General features: G+C 43.2%; 1 protein-coding gene across 11 annotated transcripts in view; it reads left to right on the top strand.

The window, feature by feature from the left end:
• The window catches only part of LOC139368943 (ubiquitin carboxyl-terminal hydrolase 19-like), a 31,176-nt gene extending 29,610 nt beyond the window's left edge, over window positions 1-1,566 (top strand). For all 11 annotated transcript variants that reach the window (XM_071108463.1, XM_071108465.1, XM_071108460.1 and 8 more), the window contains exon 25: window positions 306-1,566. In XM_071108463.1, the coding sequence (XP_070964564.1) occupies window positions 306-446 (141 nt within the window). In that variant the 3' untranslated portion in view covers window positions 447-1,566. The remainder of the gene's footprint in view (window positions 1-305) is intronic.
• Window positions 1,567-15,056: the final 13,490 nt, after the last annotated feature.

Raw genomic sequence — 15,056 nt, 5'->3', positions numbered from 1 at the left:
GACATTTCCTAGCAATAATGTGTACAGGTCCTTCCATCTTAATGCTGCCCCAATAAACCAACACTTGTACTACTTTTCAAAAATAAAATGTCAACCTTTATGCTGTCTTAATGAATATTATTTTTAGTAAACAAACATGGAAATCGTCCATCCAATTGGAACTGGGTTTTGTCCGTCGAGGAATATGTCCGCCAGTCCAGTGCGTTTATGCTTTTGAATGGGTAACAGACCAGATGGGTCTGGTCTTCCTGAAAGGGAACTGGTCCACAGAAAAGCATGATTTGTAACACTGGTTTATTTTACAGGCCTCTGGCCAGGCACTCTTTGGGACTGACCTGGACCCTGAAGGACCCCCTCCGCTGACCCCAGAGGTGACCTCTGAGCTGTTTGGACACTCTGGCGAATGTGCTGCTCTGTCCTACAGTAACATGGAGGAGGTGGACTAAGGTGTGACTGAAGCTCCACCGAGCCGGCTTAAGGCTCCAGCTGTGGACCGACGCCAGCAGCAACATTGGGAAATACACTCGTCAGTAAACAACACTAATAAACTGGACGTCTTCAAAGCGTCCCCTCAGTGGTGCAATGCTAAACATGTCAGAAGTGGATTTGTGGGGAAGGAAGGACCAGTACATGTCACCACAGATGTTGTGGACATACCAGCTCATGCTGTTTATGTAGTAATATTCATGCAACACATTTATGCACACGTGTGTGTGTGTGCGCCCACACACACACAGCGTGTTTGCACATACAACAAAAGCCTCCACACACTCCTGTTTCCCCAGAGCCTCCGGGTTGCAACCTGTTGTTGGCTGATGGAAGAGCCCACCTAGACAATGTTGGTGGCCATGCCGCTTATGACCCCCTTTTATCCCATGATAAACGGGTGTCTGGTTCAGAGGTCACAAAGGATGTGGCTAACATCAAACAACCCACCCCCCCAGCCTGTTGGGATTGAGGGAAAATTGTGATGTGAGAGGATTGGACGTGTGTGTCTGGGTGTGTAAGCATTTGAGTGTGGTTTTTTCCCCGCTTCTCATCAAGGTTTAGTCTGGTCTGTGTTGTGATTCTGTAAGCTGGGTACCGATATAGTGTAATGGGTGCAGAAGTTGTTTATTTTATGTTCATACAGAGGACAAAAAGTAACTGTCTTTCTGTTGACTATTTTCATACCACATCTGGATTTAGTTGCTTTGCTTTAGATTTTAAAACATTTTAAAAACATTTTTACTTTGTAATTTATCCAATCCTGTGGATGTAATTTTGGGGAAGAAACTAACTTGATACACACTGAAATGTGCATGTAGATACACAGTAGCCGTACAATAGAATGCTGTTACTACTTCTGCTACATATCTCCATTTCTGTTTTGAGTACTCTTGTACACCCCTCCTTTCATTTGTATTAGACTGCATATATAAAGTTGGAGGTTAATGAGAATGTGTATAAGATTATACATTGTTAATATAAATTAAACACTTTTTGAGAAGCGCTAACGGGTTATTTGAATACACACTCTGATTCAGTAGGAACTTGAATAAAGTTGCCTGGAAACTTTTTTTTTTACCCTCCGTTTCTACCATTTTCTGTGTTTAAATTGTTGGTCCTCCAACCTGCACTTCTTTTACATGGCGCTTGTTACTGTATTTGCTTTCAGACTCCACACATTACGCAGAGAGAAGAAGAAACGACGGTTTCAGAAATTAAACACTTTTTCTGTCAAAATAAGTCGGCAGAGTGATTGTATTTGTATGTGAATAGTTGTACAAATTTAGAGCTACAAATCTACGATTGGTCAAAAGATTTACGAGGATCTCTGGTTTCAGTAACATACCTAGTTAGCTAGCTCAACCCTCACGCAATTTACTGACAAATTGGCTCGTTATTTAGTCAAGGAAAATCAGGTGTTGACAACCGATCATTCGGGACTGGAGCTCCTCATGTCAGACTGCGACAAGACCGGTGATCATCCCTCTAAACCACGGGGACGGTCGTAATGAGCATGACCCGTTTGATGAGCGCTGTACTCCACACGCCAAAGGAAATGTCAATGAATATAACGGGTGTACCACTGAAGAAGACCTCAAGGGTTGTCTCTAAAGAAGAAAAAGCTTGTCCTTCATGTTGATCTCAATAACACCATATTGGTGTCTGACGCCGTGACAATTCAAGGAACTATTGCAGCCTTGGATTATTTTATTTAAATTGTGACATGGGGACAAATTAGTACAAATGAGAACGGTAAATTCAACCGGGTTGCAATATAGGTGACGAGCCTCATGGAGGTCAGGGGACCGCAGTCAGGGAATGTAAAAAAAATATATATATATTTACATTCATTGACCTCAGTTATCCTAAATAGCGGTTGTGACTAGATGGGAGTACAGCTGGGACCGGAAGTGACTTTTCGTAGCAGTTTAAGATGCCGTTTTAGCTTGCCCTAACCCCATATCAAAATTACCCTACATCAATTTTCCTAACCTGGTACGAAAAAGTCTCCTGGTCGTAGCTGTATACTGCCTAGTCAAAACTCTAAATAGCCATTTTCTACATGTAGGCAGTTTTATTTTGGAGGTAGAACAGTCTGTTCTACAAGCTATAATGAATGAGAGTGATCCAAAATATTTTTCAAGGAGCAGATGCCCCAAAACGCTACCCTTTTTCTGTAAATGACATGAAAATTCAATAAGTGGAATCATTTGCCACTGTGTGCCAACCTGCCACGATGGTGCCATTGCTGAGTGTAATTGCCAAACATCGGTCTCTTTCTGTTGTCTGTAGGTAAATGGGATTGGATGAGTGACTCACCTCAACTCCCACCATGTGAGTGTGCTGTCTGCTATCACTCCTAGTTTGGCAGGGTGGCAGGCTTCACCAGCTCCGCTGCAGGTCGGCAGTTCAGGGGGGTGCTGGACGAGCACCTAGCCATGCTGTACTTTCCATAGGGGAACAAGGAGCTGGCTGTGAAGGGGGAGGAAGGGCAGCTGTACCACTGGAGCCTACCCTCCTCCTTCCAGCTACTGAAGGATCTGGTGGCAGACGGGAAGGGACTTTTCCATCTTGTTCCTTACCTTTGGCTGAGACCCTCCTCGCGTGCTGTCTTCTGTGTCCCGTGCCCTCACCCAGTGCTCCCACCCACTGTTCCCCTGACCTCCCAGCCCTTAAGGTATGATGAGTGCTTTGGGTGGGGGAGGGTGTGATGCTGGATGTGGTGTCATTAGGACAATAGCTATAATGACTATGTCGTCCTGGCATTTTACCAAGCTCTTACTAACTGCCATATTAAATGGACGCATTGCCCGTATCATAATCATACTGTTATGTTAGCTACTCTGCCAATAGTCCAGTCATTGCACTCATTACTCATTATAGGCTGCTACCTGTTGTCATTGTAGGCTGCTACCTGTTGCAGCTTGTCATTTAGAGGCTGCTACTGTGTTACAGGTGGCATTTAGAGGGTGCTACTGTGTTACATGTGGCATTTAGAGGCTGCTACTGTGTTACAGGAGGCATTTAGAGGCTGCTACTGTGTTACAGGTGGCATTTAGAGGGTGCTACTGTGTTAAAGCTTGTACAGGTGTCATTGCTACTCAGAGGTGAGTCATAATTATTTGAGAGTAGTGTGGGGGGGGGGGGGGCAGTGGGATATAGTGGTCAAAATTCTTACAAGTCTTAAATCTTGTTCGAGGAACAATGCCTTTTAAGACCAACTCACAGAAGGTCATTCACGGTGAGATGTATTATGGGTGCCTGGTGTGTGGTGCTACTCCCCTGGGTACAGAGTGGCTGCAGTCCCTTGTCATCCCCCTCAGTGTGTTCCTGTACCAGTTAGTTTACTGGAGCAGAACACAGCGGTTTCTGCAGGGGGGAGGCTCAGAGGCTGCCTTACACAGTTAGCTGCAGTTTAAAAACATCCACATGATAACTTATTCAAACTGTCAAGGACTATTTGTGTAGGAATATCGGCAGGGAGGGTGAACGAAGATAATTAGATTCAGCAGAACTTGCAGGATGACCTGTAAACTTGGTTTTTGTTTATTCTCATTCTAAAAAGATACTCTAAAGCAGAGTTTCCCAAACTCGGTCCTGGGCCCCCCCGGGTGCGTTTTGGTGTTTGCTCTAACACAGCTGATGCCAGGGGGTGCCAGGATCGAGTTTGGGAAACTCTGCTCTAATGCCCAGAAAATGTTCATGTTTTCCGATTGATACCTGATAGACACTGTTAACCCTTTCCTATCTAATGCCCCGCTGCTGGTAGAGTATGAGCCACGTTAAAGCAGACTGTGTTCGTTGTAATAAATTATTTATAAGGTAATAGGAACATACTTTAACAGTTGTTTACATATAATTAGCTTACTAACATGTACAAATGTGGGAGTAATGATGACAAAATGATTCATCTAACTATTTACTAATCCATTATAAATGCTTTAGGTGGGATAGAAGGTGGGATTATATAGTGCTGCCCTTTCTCCTCCCTCCCGGCTGAGTGTGTTTGAGACACCAGGCCAGATCCGCTGTAGTAAGAAGTGGGTGGTTCTGACCAGGCCAGATCCACTGTAGTAAGAAGTGGGTGGTTCTGACCAGGCCAAATCCGCTGTAGTAAGAAGTGGGTGGTTCTGACCAGGCCAGATCCACTGTAGTAAGAAGGGGGTGGTTCTGACCAGGCCAGATCCTCTGTAGTAAGAAGTGGGTGGTTCTGACCAGGCCAAATCCACTGTAGTAAGAAGTGGGTGGTTCTGACCAGGCCAGATCCGCTGTAGTAAGAAGTGGGTGGTTCTGACCAGGCCAGATCCTCTGTAGTAAGAAGTGGGTGGTTCTGACCAGGCCAGATCCACTGTAGTAAGAAGTGGGTGGTTCTGACCAGGCCAGATCCACTGCAGTAAGAAGGGGGTGGTTCTGACCAGGCCAGATCCACTGCAGTAAGAAGGGGGTGGTTCTGACCAGGCCAGATCCTCTGTAGTATGAAGGGGGTGGTTCTGACCAAGTCAGGTCCGCTGTAGTAAGAAGGGGGTGGTTCTGACCAGGCCAGATCCTCTGTAGTATGAAGGGGGTGGTTCTGACCAGGCCAGATCCTCTGTAGTATGAAGGGGGTGGTTCTGACCAAGTCAGGTCCGCTGTAGTAAGAAGGGGGTGGTTCTGACCAGGCCAGATCCTCTGTAGTATGAAGGGGGTGGTTCTGACCAAGTCAGGTCCGCTGTAGTAAGAAGGGGGTGGTTCTGACCAGGCCAGATCCTCTGTAGTATGAAGGGGGTGGTTCTGACCAGGCCAGATCCTCTGTAGTATGAAGGGGGTGGTTCTGACCAAGTCAGGTCCGCTGTAGTAAGAAGGGGGTGGTTCTGACCAGGCCAGATCCTCTGTAGTATGAAGGGGGTGGTTCTGACCAGGCCAGATCCTCTGTAGTATGAAGGGGGTGGTTCTGACCAAGTCAGGTCCGCTGTAGTAAGAAGGGGGTGGTTCTGACCAGGCCAGATCCTCTGTAGTATGAAGGGGGTGGTTCTGACCAAGTCAGGTCCGCTGTAGTAAGAAGGGGGTGGTTCTGACCAGGCCAGATCCTCTGTAGTAAGAAGGGGGTGGTTCTGACCAGGCCAGATTTGAAGAATACATCTTGAATAAAAAAAGGCATAAAAATACGAAAAGGAACATATTTATTAAATTACTTTCAGGGGACTGAAAAATATTACAAAAATACAGTCAAACAGTAAAAAAAAAAAAAAAAATAAGTAAATCATGACCTATTGCAGGGGTGTCAAAGTCAAATGGACGGAGGGCCAAATAAAAAAATCAGCTACAAGACGAGGGCCGGACTGTTCGAATGTTCATTGAAAAATTTTTAAATGACGCATATAGTCTAGTGAACCTAATTGAACCTACTGAAAACCTAACAAATATATTACAATATGATCAGATAAATAAAGCAATATTTTCTTATGGCTCTGTCAGTAATCTTTAATTTTCAACAGACACAAAAGACAAATTTCCTTTATATAAATATCCCCATAACATGAACATTAAATGAAAGAAACCGGTATTCAAGGCACCATCAGTAGACTATATTTTCTATTTTAGCAAAAGTGGGCTAAATTTACTTCAAAGAAAAAACAATAATAGCAATTTTCTATCATCCACTCAACTGAAATATTTTTAAAATATAATTGGATTGAAATACAAAAAAATAAAGTGCAAAAATCTATTAATCAAAAACAACACTTTGTTTAAGGAGAAGTAACATGCAGTGAAAACAAATATTAAATTTTAACTTTTAAACTTGAACTGAGTAAAAACTCTAAATATGTGATTGCACAGTAATGTTCACTTGTTTGAGGTTGAGGGTGATACTTGGTGGTGTCCCATCTTTTCCACAAGTTCATCAATGTTCGGGGTAAGGCTCTGAGCTGAAGAAATCCTCAGAATTGAGTGGAGGTGTTCAGCAGTAAGTCGACTTCTGTGTGATGTTTTGTTCAGGTTCATCAAAGAAAACAGTTGTTCACACAGGTATGTGCTGCCAAACATAGACAACGTTTGAGCAGCCTGGATGCGCAGCTGGGGCATTGTGCCGGGGAGGAAACGGGCGAACTCCGCAGCACCCACTGCCGCATATTTTGCCCTCAGTGCATCATTGCATTGGAGGTCAATCAACTCCATTTGGAGGTTTGGTGGTGAGCTTTCCACGTCAACAGCAAATGGGTTACCGAGCAGTTCCAACCTGCTTTTTTGTGCTTCAAAGTCAGCAAATCGGCGTCGAAAGTCAGCGGCAAGCATACCTATTTTATCAGCCAACTGTGTGCTCGGGAACGCACTGGTAGAGAGCTTCTCTTTCATGGTCTGGCAGCTGGGAAAGTGGCTCAAATTTTCTTTCCGCATCTGCGTCTCCCACAGAGTCAGTTTGGTTTTAAATGCCTTCACTGTACTGTACATATCAGAGATGACACGATCCCGACCCTGCAGCTGCAAGTTTATTGCATTCAGATGACTCGTAATGTCACACAGAAAAGCCATTTCACACAGAAACATTTCGTCTCGGAGTTGTGTTGTGTCTTTCCCTTTGCTGTCCAAGAACAGACAAATCTCCTCACGAAGCTCGAAACATCTTTGAAGCACCTTTCCCTGGCTTAGCCATCGCACCTCTGTGTGATAAGGCAAATCACCATGCTCCGTTTCTAACTCCGTCAGAAATGCCTTGAACTGGCGGTGATTCAAACCTTTGGCTCTGATAAAGTTAACTGTGCGCGTGATGATGCTCATTACATGCTCCATTTTCAAGGCTTTACCGCACAACGCTTCCTGGTGTATGATACAATGATAAGCTGTCAGCTCACCTGTCGCGTTTTCCTCTTGCATCTTTTCCCGTATCTTCGCCACCAGTCCGCTCCTGTGTCCACACATCGCAGGTGCTCCGTCGGTTGTCAAACCCACGAGTTTTTCCCAAGGCAGCTCCATCTCATTTACACATCTTGACACCTCTTCATACAAATCATGCCCCGTAGTTGTGCCATGCATAGGACGTAAAGCCAAAAACTCCTCTGTCACGCTTAGGTTGGAGTCCACTCCGCGGATGAAAATTGACAACTGGGCAATGTCAGAAATGTCGGTGCTCTCATCCACAGCCAAGGAATATGCAATAAAATCTTTTCCCTTTTTCACAAGCTGCTCTTTTAGATTGATGGACAACTGGTCTACTCTCTCGGCAATGGTGTTTCTGCTCAGACTCACATTTAAAAAGAGTTGCCTTTTTTCTGGGCAAACTTCGTCACAAACTTTAATCATGCAGTTTTTGATGAAATCCCCCTCCGTAAATGGCCGGGCTGATTTAGCGATCTCTTCTGCCAAAATAAAACTGGCCTTGACAGTTGCGTCCGCGTGTGTGTCCGCGTGTTTCGTTTCATAATGTCGTCTCAGATTATACTCTTTCAGTACCGCCACACTTTCTCCACACAGAAGACACACAGGTTTTCCAGCTACCTTCGTGAACATATACTCCGACTCCCACCTTGTTTGAAACCCCCGGTTCTCAGTATCCACCTTCCGTTTTGCCATTTTTGATGGGTATCTGAAAGTTAATTTTACTGTGATGCTGACGACTGCTGTGCCAATAAATATTGAAATGAAGCAGCCTACTGCTCGGTGCGTCACCTTTGCATTGTGGGAAATGTAGTATTGGTGCGTGTAAAAGATCTGCGGGCTGCCGGCTTGCTGCGGGCCGGTTCTAATAATAAATCAAGATCATCCCAGGGGCCGTAAAAAACCTTCTTGCGGGCCGGATGTGGCCCGCGGGCCTTGACTCTGACATATGTGACCTATTGCATGGTTTTATGACTTCCTTAAAGGCCTATTCCGTTAAAAGACAGACTAAATTTATTTTAACATGTACAGTAAGCTAATACCATTTTTTTTACCAGTCTCTCTGTATATCCCCAGTGCTTTCCTGCAAACACGTTGACATGAGTACCCTGATATCGTGGAATTTGTGCCATTCTGAATTTTTTTGTGAGGGTAAAAAAAAAACACGCCCTGTTAAGAACTCTTTTTATTTTTTTAAATATGTTTTTATATATATTGACAGTAATTGTAATAGAGAAGTTGTGCTCTGTATTGACCTCCATGAAGGTTTCAGTGTTTCGTGATGTAGTCAGGGCACTGGTCTCTCTCTCTGTAGGTTGGCCAGGAACACCTACACTCCTTCCGGGGAGGAAAGCTTCGGTGCCGGGACCCCTTCGACCAGGAAGTCACAGTACATATTCATAGATGACAACATCCGGCAGAATCATGAGGACATCGTTGCCCATCCAAAAGTATGTTTTTTTTTTTTCTCGGTTCATGTTATTTTGGATGGTTTGTGCGTACTCATATGGATGTGGATTTGTACCATTGCAGATCCAGTATGTTTTAAATGTCCTCACATGGTGTTTCTGTTCTTGGTCCATGTCTGATTCTGAAGGTGTTCCTGGACTGAGACGGCTCAGAGACCTGCATATAGCCTCCACCTCACAGCTGTATGACCTACGTCTGGTCCAGAACGACCGTTCAGAGCCATCTCAGACCTAGTGTATTTCAGCCAGCTTTGACAGGAACCTCCAGCATGGGGCAGGCTAGAGTGGTGTGTCTGCAGCCTATAGCTCCAGGGTGAGGGCTTGGGTTGGGGGAACTCATTGGGTCTGCAGGTTGAAGGTAACTGCTGTAGTTGCTCAAACTCCTCCTCTAAGTTCAGTGTACTCAGGGTGTGTGATACTGACAACCATTATATTACAAATGTAGAAGACGGCTGTTTTTAAAATAAAAATATGTCAGAACTAGGTCATTAATGTAAAGGCATTGTTTACGTATACCACATTGTGTTAAGAATATACAGGTCATATACCTCACCGTTTGTAATATCACAACGAGAGAGTTACATGGTTGAGCAGTGAAACTCTGTTATAACTTCACATGTGCTCTTATCTAAAGACATGTTTCAGTTAGAACCCCAGTTAGTCTTACTGTTTGACTATTTATAATGGCATTACAATGGATGAACTTGAAACAGCTAAGCCCTAGTTTAATTTGGGTGTATTTGGTTTGTGGGTTTGTTTGCGCTGGAATTGATTTAACTTTCTTTGGAAGCGCTCTTATGTGGAAACACTATTCCTAATGATATATCCAGGGAATGTGTTTCACACTTTCTGTGGATGGTCGTGTTGGAGATTTATATGACTTATTTCTAAGCTTGAAGGGGAGTTTGGCATTTGTCTACTGCAAATTCGAGACACCTTTCCTAAGGAACCCATCACAATGGCTGCTGGGTAATTGTGGAAGATGAGGCACAATCAGGCCTTTGACTGCAGTACATAACTGAGACGGTTCAAGTCTAAGAAACAGGCGAATGGGCTGTTGCTGCTAGGGCAACAGTCATGTTTGATAGGAGACACATTCAGACTGTATATTTGAACCGACGGCTGTGTATGTGGATGCACTTTGTGTGTTCTTGTATGTCATTGTCTCAAGGCAGATCGTGTAACTAATCGTCTGCGTTGACTGTCAGTCGGGCGTGGCGTAGGATTGACGCCACCTGACGTAAGACGGTGCTTGTATGTTTTGTGGTGAACATTCTAAACTATCAGCTTGTACTCATGTGGAGTTCAATAGAGCTGAGTGGAGGAACATTTTGTTTTTTTTTGTGCCACAGACACACTGTGTATGGGAATTTACTGATCAAATATTGATTAGTTAGGATGTTACTGTCACCTAAAAGCACTATCGATTTCCCCTCAGGCCTTTTGGATACAGTTAAGTTGTGAACAAGTGATTGATTATCAGCCTACAGGGTGAAGACTAATGATGGATCTAGGGGAACTAATCAATCAGGGATCATCAGCAGAGAAGGGTGTGAGGTTACGTTTAAAGTGATTATTGCTATTATTGACGTTTTATTATTAGGGGAGTTACTAACCGTGATAATTCAACTTCAACAGAGTGGCTGCGGTTCTGGGTTTTCTGGAACCCAGGAGTTTTGGACTAAAGATACAGAGATTTCTGCACATGTGCAAGATCCGCTGCTTGCCCTTCCCCTCCCCGAGTCCTTCCAGCTGCTGCTCTGTGATCACTCACTCACCCCATGACTCCGCTGCCGCTTGTTCATGCAAATGTAGTTCTTTGTCTTTTGTAACAGAAGGCAAACATAAGCATGACGTAACAGGCAGTCTAGCGTTTTCATGTTCTTTTGTCAGGAGTGGAGTTAGCCTACTAGATGTACACAACATATCAACAAGCAAGACATGAACACACAGTCAATAGCGATGTAATGTGCAAACACATTGGGAAGCACATTGAGTTCTCAGGGTGTGTACAGATTTTGGGCTGGGTAAAACCCCTCGCCTCATCCTTTTTGGTAAAGCGTATATAGTAAAAAGAGAACACGTGCAGAATGTGATTTGGATCCTTAGCTTTGTGAAAGAAGTTCCCGGAGGGGCGGGGGCTAAAACTCAGTATTCGTAACCTCGGACATAATTTAATGCAGGGTCAGAAATGCACGTATAATAATTGCCATGATGTTGACTTCAGGGACTTGGAGAGAGAAAACAGCTGGACGAACATTCCTTCTGGAAATTAGTTAGTTAGTAATAACATCGTATTAAATAGTTGATACACTACATGTGACAGGACACTTGCAATCTGAAATGACCTTCCAGTGGAGTTGACCGTGTGGTTACTAGACAGTATACTGTGGTCCTATCTCTGCAGTGCAGATTGACCAGGCTGGGCACATCCAATCAACACCTCTGATCTCCAGCACAATGTGTACAGAGTTGGTTAATCTGATGTACTGGCCATAGTTGTTTGCAGAAGCAGACGCTGATTGCAGAAGCAGACGCTGTGTCCTCTCATTACAAGCCAAACGATGAGGCACAGTGTGTACAGTAGGAAGACTCTTCTCTCACTGTTCACCAGATAGTGTGTGTTCAGTGTGTAATGGTCTGTACATAATACCAAGTGCTATTTCACTCTGACTTCCAGGTACAGGTCTCTAGGGGAATAATACGACTTGTTGTAGTTCGTGTCAGATCTACTTCATATATATGAAGCCTCAATGGCTTGATTGTCTCTAATCACACACATGAACATGTTTTACCGTCCACGGATCAAATATTTGTATCTTTAGTTTATGATGTTTATTTTGGGCACACATCAGCATGTCAGGATCTTATGCAGCGCTATGGTGTGGAATTACCAAATGGACATGTAATATAGAACCGACACCATTATCTCTCATTGTGGAATAGAATTTAGGGACGCATTTCATTCGATGACATTAGGTTTCATTAGGTAGATCTGGAACATGATGAAGCCTACTGTACGCCACCCTAGATGCAGACTCCACCTCATGGTTCCAACTTCCTCAAGATGGCCGTGGAGATTGTGGATATTTGGGCTTTGCACATCAATCTCAGGTGAGGCTAAATGAGATGTGCAACACGCATTTCAAACTACACTGAACAAAAAGACAAACGCATCATGCAACAACAACAACAACAACAACAACAACAACATATTTTTTATTTAACTAGGAAAGTCCAGTTAAGAACAAATTCTTATTTACAATGACGGCCTACCCCGGACGGGAGCCCAAATGTAACTTTACTGAGTTACAATTCATATAAGTAAATCAGTCAATGGAATTAAATTCATTAAACCCTAATCTATAGATTTCACATGACTGGGAACACATATATGCATCTGTTGGTTACAGATACCTTTAAAAAAGGGCAACGGGATCTCGTCAAGGTATCTCTGTGCAGTCAAATTGCCATCGATAAAATGTTATTGTGTTTGTTGTCCGTAGCTTATGCCTGCCCATAACATAACCACACTGTCACCATGGGACACTCTGTTCACAACATTGACATCAGCAAACCACTCTCCCACATGACGCCATACATGCGGTCTGCGGTTTTGAGGCTGGTTGGACATACTGCCAAATTCTCTAAAACAACATTGGAGGTGGCTTATGGTAGAGAAATTAATATTAAATTATTTGTCATCAGCTCTGGTGGAAATTCCTGCAGTCAGCATGCCAATTGCATGCTCCCTCAACTTGAGACATCTGTGGCATTGTGTTGTGTGACAGATTTTAGTGGCCTTTTATTAAGGTGCACCTGTGTAATTATCATGCTTTTTTAATCAGCTTCTTGATATAACACATCTGTCAGATGGATGGATAATTGTGGTAAATTAGAAATGTTCACTAACAGGGATGTAAACAAATGTGTTCACAAAATTGGAGAGAAATCAGCATTTTGTGCCTTAGGAAAATTTCTGGGATCTTTTATTTCAGCTCATGAAACATGGGACCAACACTTCACATGTTGCGTTCATATTTTTTGTTCAGTGCATTATAATTTATGACAGAAGTAGAAGATGTTGAGAATCACCACAGGCAACACATTTGTTGTAGTTTATTATTCTTGGAATGGAAATTGCGCTTTGTTGCTCTCCAAGGCTGTGTAGACTAGACATTCCAAAATCACCTCGGGCTAAATTAAAGGAAAAATTGGTTTTGATTTTTGCATGTTGACGGGACTTCATAGCCTACAATGTTAGCTGGCCTATGTTTATAGCTTTGTCAGATACTCAGACTCAATAATTGATTGAAATAAAAATACACAGTCGATGGTCTATATTGTTGATTATTGATAGGCTATTTCAGAGATATTTTGAGAACACCAATTGCTGTGAGAAAAAACAAACTGATGTGCATTGATGTGTAATCCCCAACCAACAATACATTATGTGAGAGTAGCCTATAAATAGCACGTGGAATATCAAATATTAATTTATTTAGATGAGTAAATGTTGAAGAGGTAAAATAAAGCTATTTTAAATGAATGAATTAACCTTTGTCAAGTGAGAGCGCCATGGAGAAGCTGTAGCGCACGCTGTTGTTGCGCACGCGAACCCAGGCAAAGAAGGGAGGGCAGAGCGAGCCATGGTGAGCCAATAAAAAGGCACCGGAGTCCTGCTAACGGTCGGCTTTGCTCGAGACAGTGTAAAACGGGACCAATATTTCTGTCGGACGCGTACTGTCTTCGAGTGTGCAAAGGACACACCATCTCATTGACTGCGCCTGTCCCTACATAGGAAGACGGTAATGTGTGTTTTTGCTGAACTTTTGTTGTCTTTTTGTGTCCTTTACGTTCTTTGTTTATGTTTTATTTGGCTCAGTACTTTTCTCATGAAAAATAGGCTTATAGACTGAGGACTTTAGCCTAAACCTAATGTGCATTCCAGGTTTATATTACTAATGTGTCACTGCATTGTATGTGTGCAGCAAATATGCTTGACTTCTGATGCGAGGGTATAAAAACTGCAACGTGAATGCATTATACATTTGGTAATGCGCATTGTCCACCTTCAACGGGCAGATGCACACGAGCGTTTTTTGGCGGCCGTGCCTCTAAAAGACACTTTTACAATGATTACATTTACGCGTAAAATGCTAATCTCTTGTGAAAAATCCTCATGTTGTGAAAGCACAGAGCCCCGTCTGTGGTTTATATGGATTTGATGGGTCTATCCCGTGTTTTCCTCGCATGGAGAGCAGTAACGATAGCAGTGCCAGTGCAGATGCATACAGCTGTTCCTCAGCTCTGGGTGAGACACCCTGTCACTACCTACCCCAGCAGCTGCTCAACAGCTGGGCAATGACTTGTCTTTTTTTTAAACATACTAAATGTTGCGCATAGACTAATTCAGTCTCTATTTTACATGAAAAGAGCTTTCATTTCAAAATTTGTTTATCTCAGGGTCTCAATTCCCCCCCCTAGACCCAGAGAGTCCAATGTAACCTACTGTGGGGACCTGTTTTATACACACACACACACACACTTGGACCCGAAATCGTCCCTGGCATTTCTAACACATGCCAGGACATTATTAGCCAGATAATGATCATTTTGTGCAAAGAAAACCCAAGTTAGACAGGCTCACTGAGTAAGAAATGGACCAGACCACATGCACACATATGCAATAGCCAGATAATCCATACAACCGATAAGATTAGCCACCTACAAATTGTTTTCTGTTATCATTTCTCCTACTACATTTTGTAAGCACAATCAATGACACTCTGCTATTTTTACTCAGTTAATTGCAATATTTGTCAACAACAGTTAGAAATTACACCATCACTGTAAAACTATCATCACATTGTGATAATAATTGCCATATGTTCTGTTCTGTAATTATAACCTGCTTAGACTATCCCCTATTTGCATAATTATTTCTACAGTTTGATTGGCATGCAGCTTTCCTGCCTGTCTTACAGAGTAGGAGAGAAGCATTGTTGTGCCTATGTCCCCATTGTGCTGTTTAATACCATCCTCAATCAGTCGGGTATCGGATGGCACAATGCCTACTGTGCCAGGGAACAGGACCCGTCTCTCCTGTTGTCACCCAAACTCCCTCTGTGGTAGAAAAGGAGAATAATTGTTTACTCAAAATCAGTGCACGCATGATGCTCGGAAAGAAAATATATTTTAACATTCATAGATCCAGTATGAATGCTATTAGGTACATGCAAAAGG

Source organism: Oncorhynchus clarkii, chromosome 16 (assembly GCF_045791955.1).
Source record: "Oncorhynchus clarkii lewisi isolate Uvic-CL-2024 chromosome 16, UVic_Ocla_1.0, whole genome shotgun sequence".
Taxonomy (NCBI): Eukaryota; Metazoa; Chordata; class Actinopteri; order Salmoniformes; family Salmonidae; genus Oncorhynchus; species Oncorhynchus clarkii.
This window is presented reverse-complemented; position numbering and strand designations above follow the sequence as displayed.